General features: G+C 36.6%; 1 protein-coding gene across 1 annotated transcript in view; it reads right to left on the bottom strand.

Annotated features, from left to right (window-relative positions):
- Window positions 1-9313: 9313 nt before the first annotated feature.
- The window catches only part of LOC101850717, a gene marked incomplete in the record, with an annotated part of 16420 nt that continues 12419 nt past the window's right edge, over window positions 9314-13314 (bottom strand). The window contains 1 exon segment of the mRNA XM_005098149.3: window positions 9314-11366. Within this exon segment, the coding sequence (XP_005098206.2) occupies window positions 11148-11366 (219 nt within the window).

Genomic DNA, 13314 nt, shown 5'->3' on the forward strand with positions numbered 1-13314 from the left:
CGATGAGTCATCTATGAGAACCTGATCCTGTAATCCAACTGCAGCTACTGGACTTTTGCCCTTGGGTATCGATACTCTACTGCAGATCATGTTACTAGTGTGGGTCTGTCTCCAAGTTTGTAAGTCTCATTTCATCATTTGGGTCGTTTACAGGTGCTCTGATGTGTTTTGCTCCTTCTTTCCTGTCAGACACTATTGTCCTTATGTCTCCTCCTTTTATCTGTATGTTATCCTCTCAAGTTATACTGCTAATTTTTGGCACTTACATGATCTATTTGTGAAGCAATTGCTGTAAAACTCATGCCTAATCAAAGAAGGAAACCTAATTTCACTGTTTGAGGGAATGCACTTTCTCCTGGTGTACAGTGAGTTTATTTATACCCTCATGCCTGCTCGAGTGTGTAGGATGGTACTGGGAAGTACAGCAGTGTTGAATGGCAAGGCTCTTATTTTGTTACCAATCAAAGTGAGGTGTGTGTCTCCGAAAGGAAAAGAGGATTAAATCTAAAGCTGCAAATAAGTCAAGTGTCCATGCCATTACCAAATTTAGCACAAAATACCTCGACTTTCATTTTCAAAATAATTTTTTAGAAGGGGATGGGGGGAGGTGAGCTATGCCCCTAACATTCGCTCTGTCCTTCACAGTCAAATGTTAAAATGTAGGAGTTACAGGTGGGTGGTGGTCTAGGCAAAATTGGATTTTCCGACTATTGCACACTACTTTTGCGATTACTCACGTAATTATGGACGGATTACTTTTTTTGCCCCCCCCCCCCCTAATTGTAATTGGTCCATAAATACATGAGTAATATCATTAAAATCCACTAAGAAATCCAATATTTATTGTTATATAATATCTTATCTGTAATTTTTTTGGTGTTTTCCCAACAAGAAAAAATTGTTTAATTTCAAATTTTCATTTTTAGACATTTTTCCTGCTGCTCCGAAATTTACTACTGCATATTAATGCTATTTGGAATATAGACAGTCCTGGGGCTTCATTGTACAGGATTTTTTTAAAAATTATTCTTTGTAGATTTTATATTTTGACTTTGACTGAAACTCAAGTAAATTTGAGCATAAAATGTTACTAAAAAATAGAAAATTCAACAAGATATATTTAAAAAACGGCTCTTATATTAATATTAGTAAAGATGGTAGCCACTAAAATGAAAATCATGATTGCTAGAAAAAAAATTTTTTGAAAAATAATTTTTTCATCAATTATAACCTATAGGAAAAGTTTCGAGTCATTAACCCCTGTAGTCTAATATTGATTTTAGCCCTTAGGTGGGTCCCACACCCCCTTAAATACCCCAATGTTTTTGTTTTTTGGGGGTTTTTTTGCAAGTGTTTTATGGCACTTGCAACTGCATAAAGTCATATGAGTGGGCTTTTTCAATTTGGTAGGAATTAATTTTGAATTTTGCCAATGTAAAGGCAGAAGCTTACAGTAACTTACACTTATCGATTTTTGACCACCAAGGGATGCGCAATGTGCACTCGGCACCAGCAAGATTTTTCGACCTTATTCGAGAAGGCTAGTTGTTAGATCTTACCTACCACTACCATAAAATCAAGCGTGGCTGAAAGACAACACTAAGAAGGAGTCTAAAAGTAGCAGTAGAAAGGCTGCAGAAAGAGTCCTGAGCCCCGAGGAGGGGGCAAAGGAGGTGAGGGGGTGGGGCCAGAAAGTGGAGATGAAAGCAGACGACAGAACATTGCTAGAGAGCAGGAAGGGAGGTGAAAGGAGACAATTTTAAAGAAGAAAATTTTCCGATGCTGTCCGGATTCAAAGCTGGGGTAACATCAAAGTGACCACTTATACTCGCACCAGTGCCTCTTTCAAGACCTATGAGAATATTCTCTTTGAAAAAAACGACTTTTGCAAACTTGTCTTTCTGTATGAAATTCACATTCTCCAAAATTGTTAGTTTTAGTCAGAGTTTTATGCCACTTGCAACAGAAATAGGTCTTATGGGTGCCTTTGATTAGAGGTGTTACTACAATGGAAACCTGATATAACAGGGATGGTGGGAGTAGAGAAAATGTCCTGTTATATCCGATCCCTGTTAAATCAGAAATGCAAGGAAAGTAAGCATTTATGGACTAATCTAGCTGTACTTATTCATTCCTTTGCCACAAGTACCCACGAACAGGGGTTTTGGCACCAACTTTCTCCTTGCCTCCTTAAACCACATCAGAAGAGCTTGGTCCACAGCATCTGCATCGGGTAGTCTCATCTTCTTTCGATTCAGAGCAAACCTTCCTTTGGAGTATGCTGTCCCTATCTTCTCTCTATCCTTGATAATGGTGGGAATAGACCCTTGTGGAATGTCGAACTGACGACAAATCTCTGCCAGTGGAGCTTGCTTTTTGTCAACAGCCTGGATTATTTCAGGGGGGTTTTTGTCAATGGAAAGGCATTTTTTTCTTGCGCTTGACATCGTTGGTGACAACAGCGAGCGTGTTGCTAGGTTTCGGGCTAGATAGAGGTCAGCAGCACACCACTGCCCTCTCTCGCTTCACATGCTGCATGGGCTTGCTCCACCACTGCGTTACTCTCTTTCTCTTACTTTTTACACATTGTTAACGAGCCTTTGTCCCTGCTGTAACATGTTGGGCTCCAATGGGGCCCTGTTATTGGCGATCATTTTTAATAGAGACAAAGAGTAGGAAAAATCAGGGATTTAAAAAATCCCTGTTATTACCGGATCCCTGTTATTACCGGGCCTTTTATATATGGTTTCCACTGTACTTGAGAAAAACATACAAAGATAAGAAAGAGAAAAGCAAAGGACTATACATGTTTGATAGGAAAGAAGCAAACCACACTTGGGCATCCACAGAGAAAAACAATCACACAACAGGAGACACTTGACATAAAAATAAAAGGTAAACAATATTTATTTATAATTCTGCTACAATGTTCAACTCGCCTGCCACTCTGTTCCAAGAACAACTGTGGCAGGGTAGAAGAAGAAAAAGAATCTTGCTCAAACACAAAAACAAGTGAGTGAAAAAATAGCTGTTAATCAAAATCCAAAACTTGCACATAAACAGACAATATACATGTGTGTATGTGTATAGATATTGTACATCGTCACAGTCACAAGAAACATTTAACTTTCCATTTTTTACACACCCTACTATAATGTGTCAAGCTGGGTCCGGCAGAGTTATTAACTTTTTTTTGCTATAGTGACGATTTACATACATACACACATGTTATGTATATATATATACATACACACACACATACATGTACATATATACAGTATATGAACAAAGCTTATAACGTCTTGCAAAAATCTTTACATAACCATGATGTATTTCAAAACATACATTGAGTAGATTCTTTGAGGATAAAGGAGGATAAGTCTTATAAAGCAAAAAACACAAATATAGACCCTATCCATCAATGTGAAATCAGCAACAAAACTCGTAGTTGTGACAAAGCTTGTGCAGCAATAATAAAAGTTTTTTAAAACATCTTGGCAACCCACAAATACTGAAAAGAAGAAGACGTAGCAGGCCTTACTTAACACATACTCGACGGGCATAAACTTTCTTCAGGACTAGAAAAATTCAGAATCCCTCACAATATTTCTCCTCGTCTGTTTTACAAATATCTACGCTGCCTCGCATAAAAATAAGAGATTTAAGGGCTTGAATACCTCATGACATGGGGGGGGGGTTGTATCACTCAATGTACGAGCAAACACAGCATTAGCAAAATTAAATCTGGTCAAATCAAGCTAAACAGCCATATTATGCAAGCCAGAAAAACCAGAAATCTACTCACTGTGGCCTTAAGAAACATTTCCAGCTTATTCCACCCCTCAAAAGTTGAAGAATTTTTTGTGATTCGGTAGGCCAACTTTGTAAACGCCCCTACTTTTAATCTCGTCGCACATACTTATATTTTATATACAAGGAGAAGACAATGCCCATTAGCATACCTATCAATATTGCAAAGTCTAGAAAACTTGTCACTATTGTGTCCATTGCCATACAATGTACTTCCACCATGGCTTGAGTAACTCTTCCTGACCCCTTCAAATGAACTTCAAGATCGTTACACTACTGCTGGAAGTGTTTCAACTTCAGGCTAAGAATAAAAAACTTCATGTGGAACAGAATAACTAAGCATATATGCAAATGAGCCACGGGAACAGACTTTATTAGAAAAAAACGACAGGTACATCTCACATTGTGAGCAATACAAAGACGCACTTTTAAACATGTTATAGGTACATATAAGATATAAGACAACCGCTAGTTATTTAGACAGAAGTTTCCACCAGTAATAATTATAAATATCATATAGCTCAACAACAAATAACTATTCAAATCACTGTATTGGGGGAATCTAATACCGAACTAGACCTTTCAGGTCCTTTAGAATGCACAAAATCGTTGCCAAACAAAATTATATGGTTCCGAACCAAACTAGGCCAGATTTTTTGGGACATATTTTTTTTGTACCCCAAAAAGAAATTTTCACAAAAGGTCCGTTCACATCTGACGTAAACTGTCAAGCATGACATAAAAAGTTCAAAATATCAACAGACTCCCGAATCCTGAAAACCTCCATGACAGAGACATTGGAAAAAAAATGAGGCAAATAGAGGATATAAAGCTTCCTGATATGTAACCACACAGTCACAAGAAAAAAAAGAGTATTTTAAAATTACAATAGGAGTGTAATTGACAATTGAGTAACCCAATTCTTCTTGCAGCAGTGAGTGACAATATACAAGACTGAACTTTTTCCTTCTAGAAAGAAAAAAAAATCTGAAAAGTTTTCAAAAACTGCAGTGCTAACCTGTTCTTTACAAAAATAACAATTTCACATAGAGCTTAGTCCTCAAGTGTTCTGTTCACTTGCTTCAATTCTGTACCCACATAAAAAAGGCCCCACAACAGAGCACAAGTAATGGAGGGAAATCTTCTTAATATCAAGACAGTTTTCATGGTGGAGATACACCACTTATGTGAGTGACACTGAACCATCAAATAGAACACAAACATGTGATGACACACATGTATACAAACACGCAAAATTAAATAATATCCATATTTTATCTTATACAGTACACATTTTAACAATCCCCTGCTTTCTCCTCTTTCTTGCTGATGCAAACATACTTCATTAGACCCGCCCCCCCCCCCCTTCCCCCCCAAGCCTTCTAAAAAACAAGCACGTCTTCCCCATGCAAAATACACACACTCTCTTTCTCTCTCTTTCCTTTCTCCCCCCCCCTCCACCCCCATATACCCACATGCACAACCTTTCTCTGTCCTTTCTAAGAACCAAAAATTTTGAAGTTTGTTCCCTGTCACTGGCAACAAGAACATAGACATGCATTTTTTTCACAGTGCAAGCCTAAACCCTTTTCTAAACAGTGGGGAATAAAAGAGAAAAAACCAGAGCATCTTCTTCATTATCATGAGATTACAGTTATATCTATGGATGTCACTACTTCTCATCAATTAGATGGGGTTGCATTTGTTTCTTTCCATTTTCACTCTGGCAAAATCAAGGCGTTTATTATGCTTCATCAATTCAAGAATGACACAAAACCCACTTCTATGGCACACATGATACAGCCAAGTCCACTTACAATAAACTTAGAGGGGATCGTTCCTTTTGTGTTTTTATCATAAAGACGTCAATTGTAACCACACTTAAGGAAACCATTAAATTCTTTAGCGGAAGAAAAGTTTACACTTAATGATTGCCTGTATCCTTTCTCGTGTCAAAAAGGAACTGCAAGAGGCTACATTGTTAAAGCCATTCGGTCACTCTCCCACTTCTTGACTACACAAGACTACAGTAACTGACATTATGGATTCGAATGGCTTCATAAGTGGGCGAGAAATGCAAGATATTTATCGTTAACAGGACTGCATCAAGCCAAGATATATAGCGTAATAATATTATTCACACCATGAAGATAACAAATTTCACATGGCAAGTTTACCTAAAGACCATCAATAATTTATTAATAGACGCCAGCCATTCATGTCTTGGTGCTGTTTATTTTAGACAGTTTACCTTAAGTGGACTTCAATGTATGCAAGAAACGTCAATGAAAGTTGGAACAACATAAAACAGTTAAAAGGAGTCAGTGCAGGTGAGTAATTGTGACTATAAAATTCTAACAATAAAATATCGAATGGCAATATTTATTAATAAAATGTAAAATCACAACACTGAAAAAATATAAAATTTGGGCATGATTATTATGTCCAAGGTATGTGATAAATGAGCAAGGAAGTTTGAGATTCATGCATGGAATGATAAAATGGAGGAATAAAGTACCTGACAACAAAAGTGCTCAATACTGCATATTCAACACAACATGCTCTTCATCCTTAATCTTATATGACTAGATTTAGCAACGATCAACAATTCAAGGTTGGCAAGTTTCACACCAACAGACCACACTTGCTCAAATTGCCAACAGCACACGACATACGCTAGTCTATCCTGAGCCCTCAGTCCAACTTTCATCAGTATGAAAAAGTTTATCAGATGAGAAATCATACTTTTGTATTCTTTGTTATCTTCAAATAGACTGAAATGGTTTTTGATTGACTATTTTTACAGGGATCAATAAAGATCAGTTTCTTCTAGACCAATTGATGCTCCAATCTTCTTTCTAGCAACTAGCAGAGAGTATCCACCGTCTTGATTATTTCTGAACTGATGATTGAAAAGAAGGCTTGGTACACATTGCTATACCGTCATTTTGTTTCTGAATGGGTCAAATTCATTTAACACCTTCAGCAGCTCCATCCATCAACTCTTAGAGTGACAAATAGAGCAGGCCACTTGACACACCCTTGTGACCCATCTAGATAACCATACAGCAGATATGGGAAAGTAATATTTCGCAATGAATTTTGTCCCCAAATTTCATTGACTCTGTGGCAAGAATGCTGGAATACTTCACTCTTTTCATTTTCAAGAACATTAAAAAAATCTTCCATGAAGTTAACTATGGGCAATAAGGGAAATTTGACTAGAATTTTTTTTTTTTTAAAAGAATACCCCTTTCATGTGTAAAACAAACCTTTTATGATGGAAATTGTAAAATATATATATATGTCAAATCAACTTGAACAAGCACCCCTGCCATGAAATCACAATACCAGTCGAAGTCTATATAACACGTGACTAGAATAAGTTCTTGCACAAATGTGCTATAACTAATTTTAAGGACCACTGAACACTTTTCAAAATTAAACAGAGTAAAAAAAAATTGGTAAAAACTGGAAAGTAAACATAAGAATCTCGTCAAAACAAATGGAAGTAAACTGAAAATAGAAGCCTCAAAAAAAGGTTAATTGCTGTATGATTATGGCAAATCTGTCAAACTGGAAGGACAAAAAAAATGCCCCAAAAAACCCCAAAAGACGTATTGATTCAAAGAGTTGAACTATTTTTTGATTGGATGGATAAAAAACAAACTTAAACACAGAATAAAGCTATAAATAGAGAACACCACAGAAAGGTAAAAGGTAATGTTGACAAAACCTCATTGGAGAATTTAAAAAAACAAAACATGAACTTATAAGCCGAGGAACTAGGAAAAGAACTTGAAATAAAAAAAGTAAATATGTGAAGAAGCGTGGTGAAATCAGGCACTTGGCAAAATAACGAATTCGGAGAAACAGGCATTTTTCCGCCAGATTGGACATTTTTACCGAATTTTATTTTTTCGGCTTAACCTTATTTAGGTTCATATAAAAACACATTTCCATGTTGAATTTTACTGGAAAAATATTGATTAAAGGCACAAAATATGTCATTTTTTCAGTTTTCAAAGACTCTTTAGCTATTGGAGTTACCAAACTTTGGCGGCCATTTTCTCGCTAATTTCACCACTGAAACCAGGAGACCTCACTTCCTTCAGTCGCAAATATCTTGAATTCTATATAAATGGATATATTTCATAGGGAGCAAGGCAAATAAATCAGCTTTCAGATGATACCAATAACTCTACATGCCCACCTGATTCCACCGCATCATGACACATATGTTGTAGCTGTGAGAACTTTTCGGAGTAAGAAATCAGTTGTTGACTATATCTCTCAAAATAAAATAAAAGTGAAACAACGTAAGAATGAAAATTTTAATGATCGTGGGAGATGGACAACAAAAAGATGAAAGAAATGTAAATTTGGAAGAAACCAAAAAAAAGAAACGGTGGGGGTGAAAATAATCTGAATGGTCACTAGGTCCTTATGAAATATTAATGCAGACTGAACATATCAGACAGTCATTGTACTTTCCCTGAGGGGCACGAATCAGGCAGATACACTTCATATAAAACTGATTATGACCAAACATAATGATGATTTTTTTGAGAGCCCCCTGCCCATACCAAAGCAGATGGTGAAAACTGATAGCACAATATCTGTGAGGGGAGCTTACAAGTCAGTTTCATGATTCAAAGGACTGGTTTCCTTTTATGGGGCACTGAAGCTTCATTTATAAACTATGTGTTAATTTATAAACTTATTTCAAGGCTTTAATCAAATTTGGCACAGATTAAATGCACATATCATAAACATGACTAGTTTAAACTATGATGTATTCAATAGAATAATATATTTTCATTCGTCTACATTACAATTTTAAAATATCTTGTTTGTATTTAAATGTTATTAAAAACAGCAGGCAAGTTAGACCGCTGGTATTTACAATAATATCCCCCCCCCAAAAAAAAAACCAGAAAAAAAATAATAATATAAACAAAATTGTCTGCTGAAAATGACTGGAAGAAAAATAATAATTTTTGCCTTCAATCAGACATTAACATCATTGAAGCAGCTCCGGAAGAACTAAAAAACAATAATATCAGCTCTTTATAAACTGATTAACATAATGCATTACAAGTGGAAAAACTAAACTAGTCACAACACTCTTGAAATAATTAGAAAATTCTCAATAGTTTTGCTCATACTTCCAAGATGGCCACTGCTCCCACCATGCAGTTTATTTTTTAAAGGATATTATATAATAATAGCAACATCTATCAACATTAGTTATTTGGGGATATTTTTTGTGGGGGGAGAGAGAGAGGGGGGAGAGTAATTTTAGTATCAATCTCCCCAAATTGATAATAATATCTTCCTGGTGTACCCATGATATGTTTGGAAGCAAATTTCACTATACTTCAATTTTCCAGTTCCAGTTCTCCCTTGTGTCCTTCAGTTTGATACCACAGTGCATAAAGTATAGGATCACAAAGATGGTAAATCCAGATAGGGGTCTTTTTATTAACGAGCAATTTCTTTCTTCCTATACATCTTTATCAAGTTTAAAGTGTGCCTTCGCTAGCTAAATGCAATTTTCAGTATGGTGTGTAACTAAAAAAAACTTTTTAAAACCGAGCTGTCCTAGATTCTCCAGAGAAGGAACTGTCGCTATTCAACAATCTTGTTCTTGAAGACTAACATACCAGAATAGTAAAAGCTGTGATTGATTTAAAAAAGCAATGCACAGGAAAACAGACAACCCGTCATTGAGTTTTACAGATGTCAAACACACAGTCATATTTTCATACAAAGTGAATATATACATCAGAATTCTGATGTCCCATAAATATAACTCTTTTCTTTTTAAAAATAGGGAAAAAATATAAAACTAAAATTTGAGTTTAGAAAAAATGAGTATCACAATTCAGTGTCAGCCGTTCGTAAGACTTGAAATACTGATGAGGAATAGAAATCCTTCCAAAGAAAAAGAAAAGGACATCAAGGGTAAGTTATATACAAATACACACATAAAAATAAGGTACTGCTTTGAATTTTCTCAGCAATGAAATCAAATCCAGGAACCCACAGAGACATAAACTTGGTACTTGTACAATGAAGGTAGGCCTATGTACTTTTAAGTTGTATGTCACCCCACCTTTTGTCCTTCTCAGTACCCAAAGAAAAAATTTCCCATTTACAGCAAAGTTGTTTCTCATCTCCTAAGAAAAATCCAAACACTGAGAGTAATCATCTTCTCCACGGTTTTTTCAACAAGATCGCATTGAATACCTAGAAAACCTCAATACAGTCATTTCCTTTTTCATTCTGGCTTTGCACTTCCCAAGCATCTAAAACTTGAGGAAAAGAGGTACAAATTTTGTTATAGTTGATCATAGCCTGATAACTGACAAAACTTCTCTGTTGAATTCTACATCCCTATGAGAACCAAACCCGAGCTAGAACAAAGCACATGCAGTGCAAGCTTTTCTACATTCTCAAAAACAAGAGCTGCTTGAGGCTAAAGTCTTCGACATTTGGTATGATTTAACAACAAGCTTACAGTTCATATCTTGTCATCAACGATGTTTATCATTTTGTAGATATTCAGTGAATCTTTACATTTTCTTATTAATTTCTCTATCATGCTCGTCTGCACGATGGAAATAAATCACATTATCAGTACTCAAAGGTGCTGATATTTTTGTTTTCAGTTATGAACTTTGAGGGATTTATAAAAAGTCAACGCGTCATGTCAGGTTAGAGATGACACTGACTTAACTGTAAATTTTGTGGAAAATTCCAGAGTGGATGACGAGTCTTACTTTGATAGATTTTAAAAATAGCAAATAGTTAGTATTGTAATTACTAAAATCGAGCATATATAATATGTATCTCAATAATACAGGAAAATTCAAGGGAGTATGACTTATCCTAAACATTCAAGCACACATTATTCATTCTGCCAGCACAAAAAAGTCAAAACAGCTTTTCCTAACTGTTTTCAACTTCCTAATGTCGAAAAAAAACCCAACAACTACAGAATAAAATTGTGAGTATTGATCAGATCTTCTTTGTGTTATTCAAAACTGCTCATTCCTTTTACCAAAGTTCAGGCTACAAGGAAAGCACAGGTGTAATGTTACAAGTAACACGTGACTGACGGATGGAAGGAATGAATCAAGATAGTGCAGTTAAAAGTAAAGAAACATTGGCACATTTGCTCTCCTGTCTTCAGAGCACATGTTGTTACTCTAAGATCAGGCAGGTCCAGGAATATAAGTTATAGAGAAACTAAAACTCTTAATTAAAAAAAAAAAAAAAGCAGAAGACGAGAAAAAAATATGGCTAAAACATTATTTGTAAATGCGAAGGAATCAAAGAATGTCCTTGTCAGCTTTCTCTCTCGGGTTACTGAACTCATTGTTAAAAGTAACAGCAATTTTCTTGCACAGATTGGGGTTGGTATCCATGGGGAAGACGCAGACGGCATTCTCCAGAGAGGAAACAGCTTTAAACAGCCCTTGACAGCCTGGGATATCAAAGTAGCGTTCAATGTTCGCTTCGTTGACAAACACGATAGCTGACTTGGACACCTGTTAAACACAAAAGCAGTTAGTCTATTATATGATCAATGCCACTTTCAGAACAGCAAATACAGCATCCTCAAAGCAAAAAACACTAATAAATTGTTTACCTTCACTAGCTTCTCCAAACATAAAATAAAATTACATAGAGAGCACACATATACTACACACACAATGGTAACTGGTAAAAGTAATGTATTTCCCCCCTACCTTCACGCACCATGACAATGATGGCCCACAGTATCCAGTTCATATAAGACCTAGCACCAACCCCACAGTGACGCTGGATCTGCATACTATGTATTATATGGCATTATACTGACAAATTAACTACTCAGCTGAGTTTAAGTAAAGTGTGGGGGGGGGGAGGTGTTGAGAGAAGTATAAGGAAAGCAGTTATGGTACTGGTAAACTGTGGGGGCAAATGCGTTGATGCCACAGAGAATCCTGTTCATTATGATGCAGCTTGAGGTACTGTCTGTGATTGATTATGGACTGGGCTTGCTCGCTCTATCAAAAACTCAAATAGAAAAATAGCAGAGGGTTCAAAATGCAGTTCAAAAACTGTCCTTGGTGGCGCCAGAGACACTCCAATTGTTTGTCTAAGACACATACTTGGACTCTCCAGTATACGAGTAAGACACAAATTAGCTCAGGCTAAGATGCACCTGAAAGTTATGGAAATGGAAGGCCACCCACTTCACCCAGTGATCAAGCAGGACAGAGGGACTTGAATAAAGAGAGGTCAATCTTGGATGGCACAGGCAGAAGATTCTATAAAGAAGTGTGTGAGTTAGATGATATAAATGATGGAAGTGAGTGGATTCAAGTTGCACAAGAGGCTGCACTGCACATGTTTTGACAAGAGTCATCATTGGTATAAAGAAGGGATATGTACTGGAGGTGGCAGGAACAGCAGAGTCGTAAGTAAGACAGATTGTCAAGGAATACTCCAGGCTCTTGGGTCCAGTAATATACACTGATGGTTCTGTGAAACGTGGGGTGAAAAGTAGTTGGGGCTTTGTTGTACATAAAGATGGCCGCATAAAAAAAAAAAATCATCAGGTGCATGCCGACTTTAAGCACAAAAATGGAGGTAGAGATAGTAACAAAAGCATTTGAATGGCTAAAAGAGAGCCGGCATTCTACCAGACATGCTGTTATTGTCACTGACTCTCAAAACATATTTCAGATAGTCAATAAGTGGATGCTGAGAAAAGAGTGTCTGCAAAGTATAGAAGAAAGCAGACTGAGAAAAATAACATGGATAAACTCCAAGCCATACGGGTGTGGTGGGAAATGAACAAGCAGACAAACTGGTGAGCAATTCACCTGTCAATACTGACATTAAAATGGACAAAAAAGATGTCGTGAAGGCCTTTGCCATCACACTTGAAGATGATGAGGTTGAGCATGACTATGAGCCAATCTTACGACTTGAAGAACTGGGTGTCTTCAGAGGAAGTGGCAGAAGCAGCATGGTGCAGGCCACCGGGGTCACTCAGTGTGTACTGTTGGTGCACAGCGCACGCCAGGAAATATGTGTTTTCACAATGAATACCGTGGGAGTGTATTAATCGATGATGAAAATAACGCTCTATCTTTCATAGCTTTCTATTTATAAAGTGTTACAAACACATGAATAACCCCCTCTCACAAGCTGATAAGACATTACGAGAAGTTACGCCCATTCAAATAGCCTACCCTTTCTGGACGCTCTTATTGTTATGAATGACCTGAGGTTCAAAAGGGGATAACATAGGTCAATTTCCTAATGTTTTGCACTAAAATTGTTCTTTGTACCAGCACAATGGTATTCAAAACTATCAAACAAGCTTATTTTTTATCAGGTAGTATAATTTCATACAAAATCAAGCTCATTTGAAAGATTTTGTATAGAAAAATAGAAGTCTTGTTTCCTGACTATCCTTTCGAGCTCCTCACATCTAAGTGGGTC

Source organism: Aplysia californica, unplaced genomic scaffold (genome assembly GCF_000002075.1).
Source record: "Aplysia californica isolate F4 #8 unplaced genomic scaffold, AplCal3.0 scaffold00173, whole genome shotgun sequence".
NCBI lineage: Eukaryota > Metazoa > Mollusca > Gastropoda > Aplysiida > Aplysiidae > Aplysia > Aplysia californica.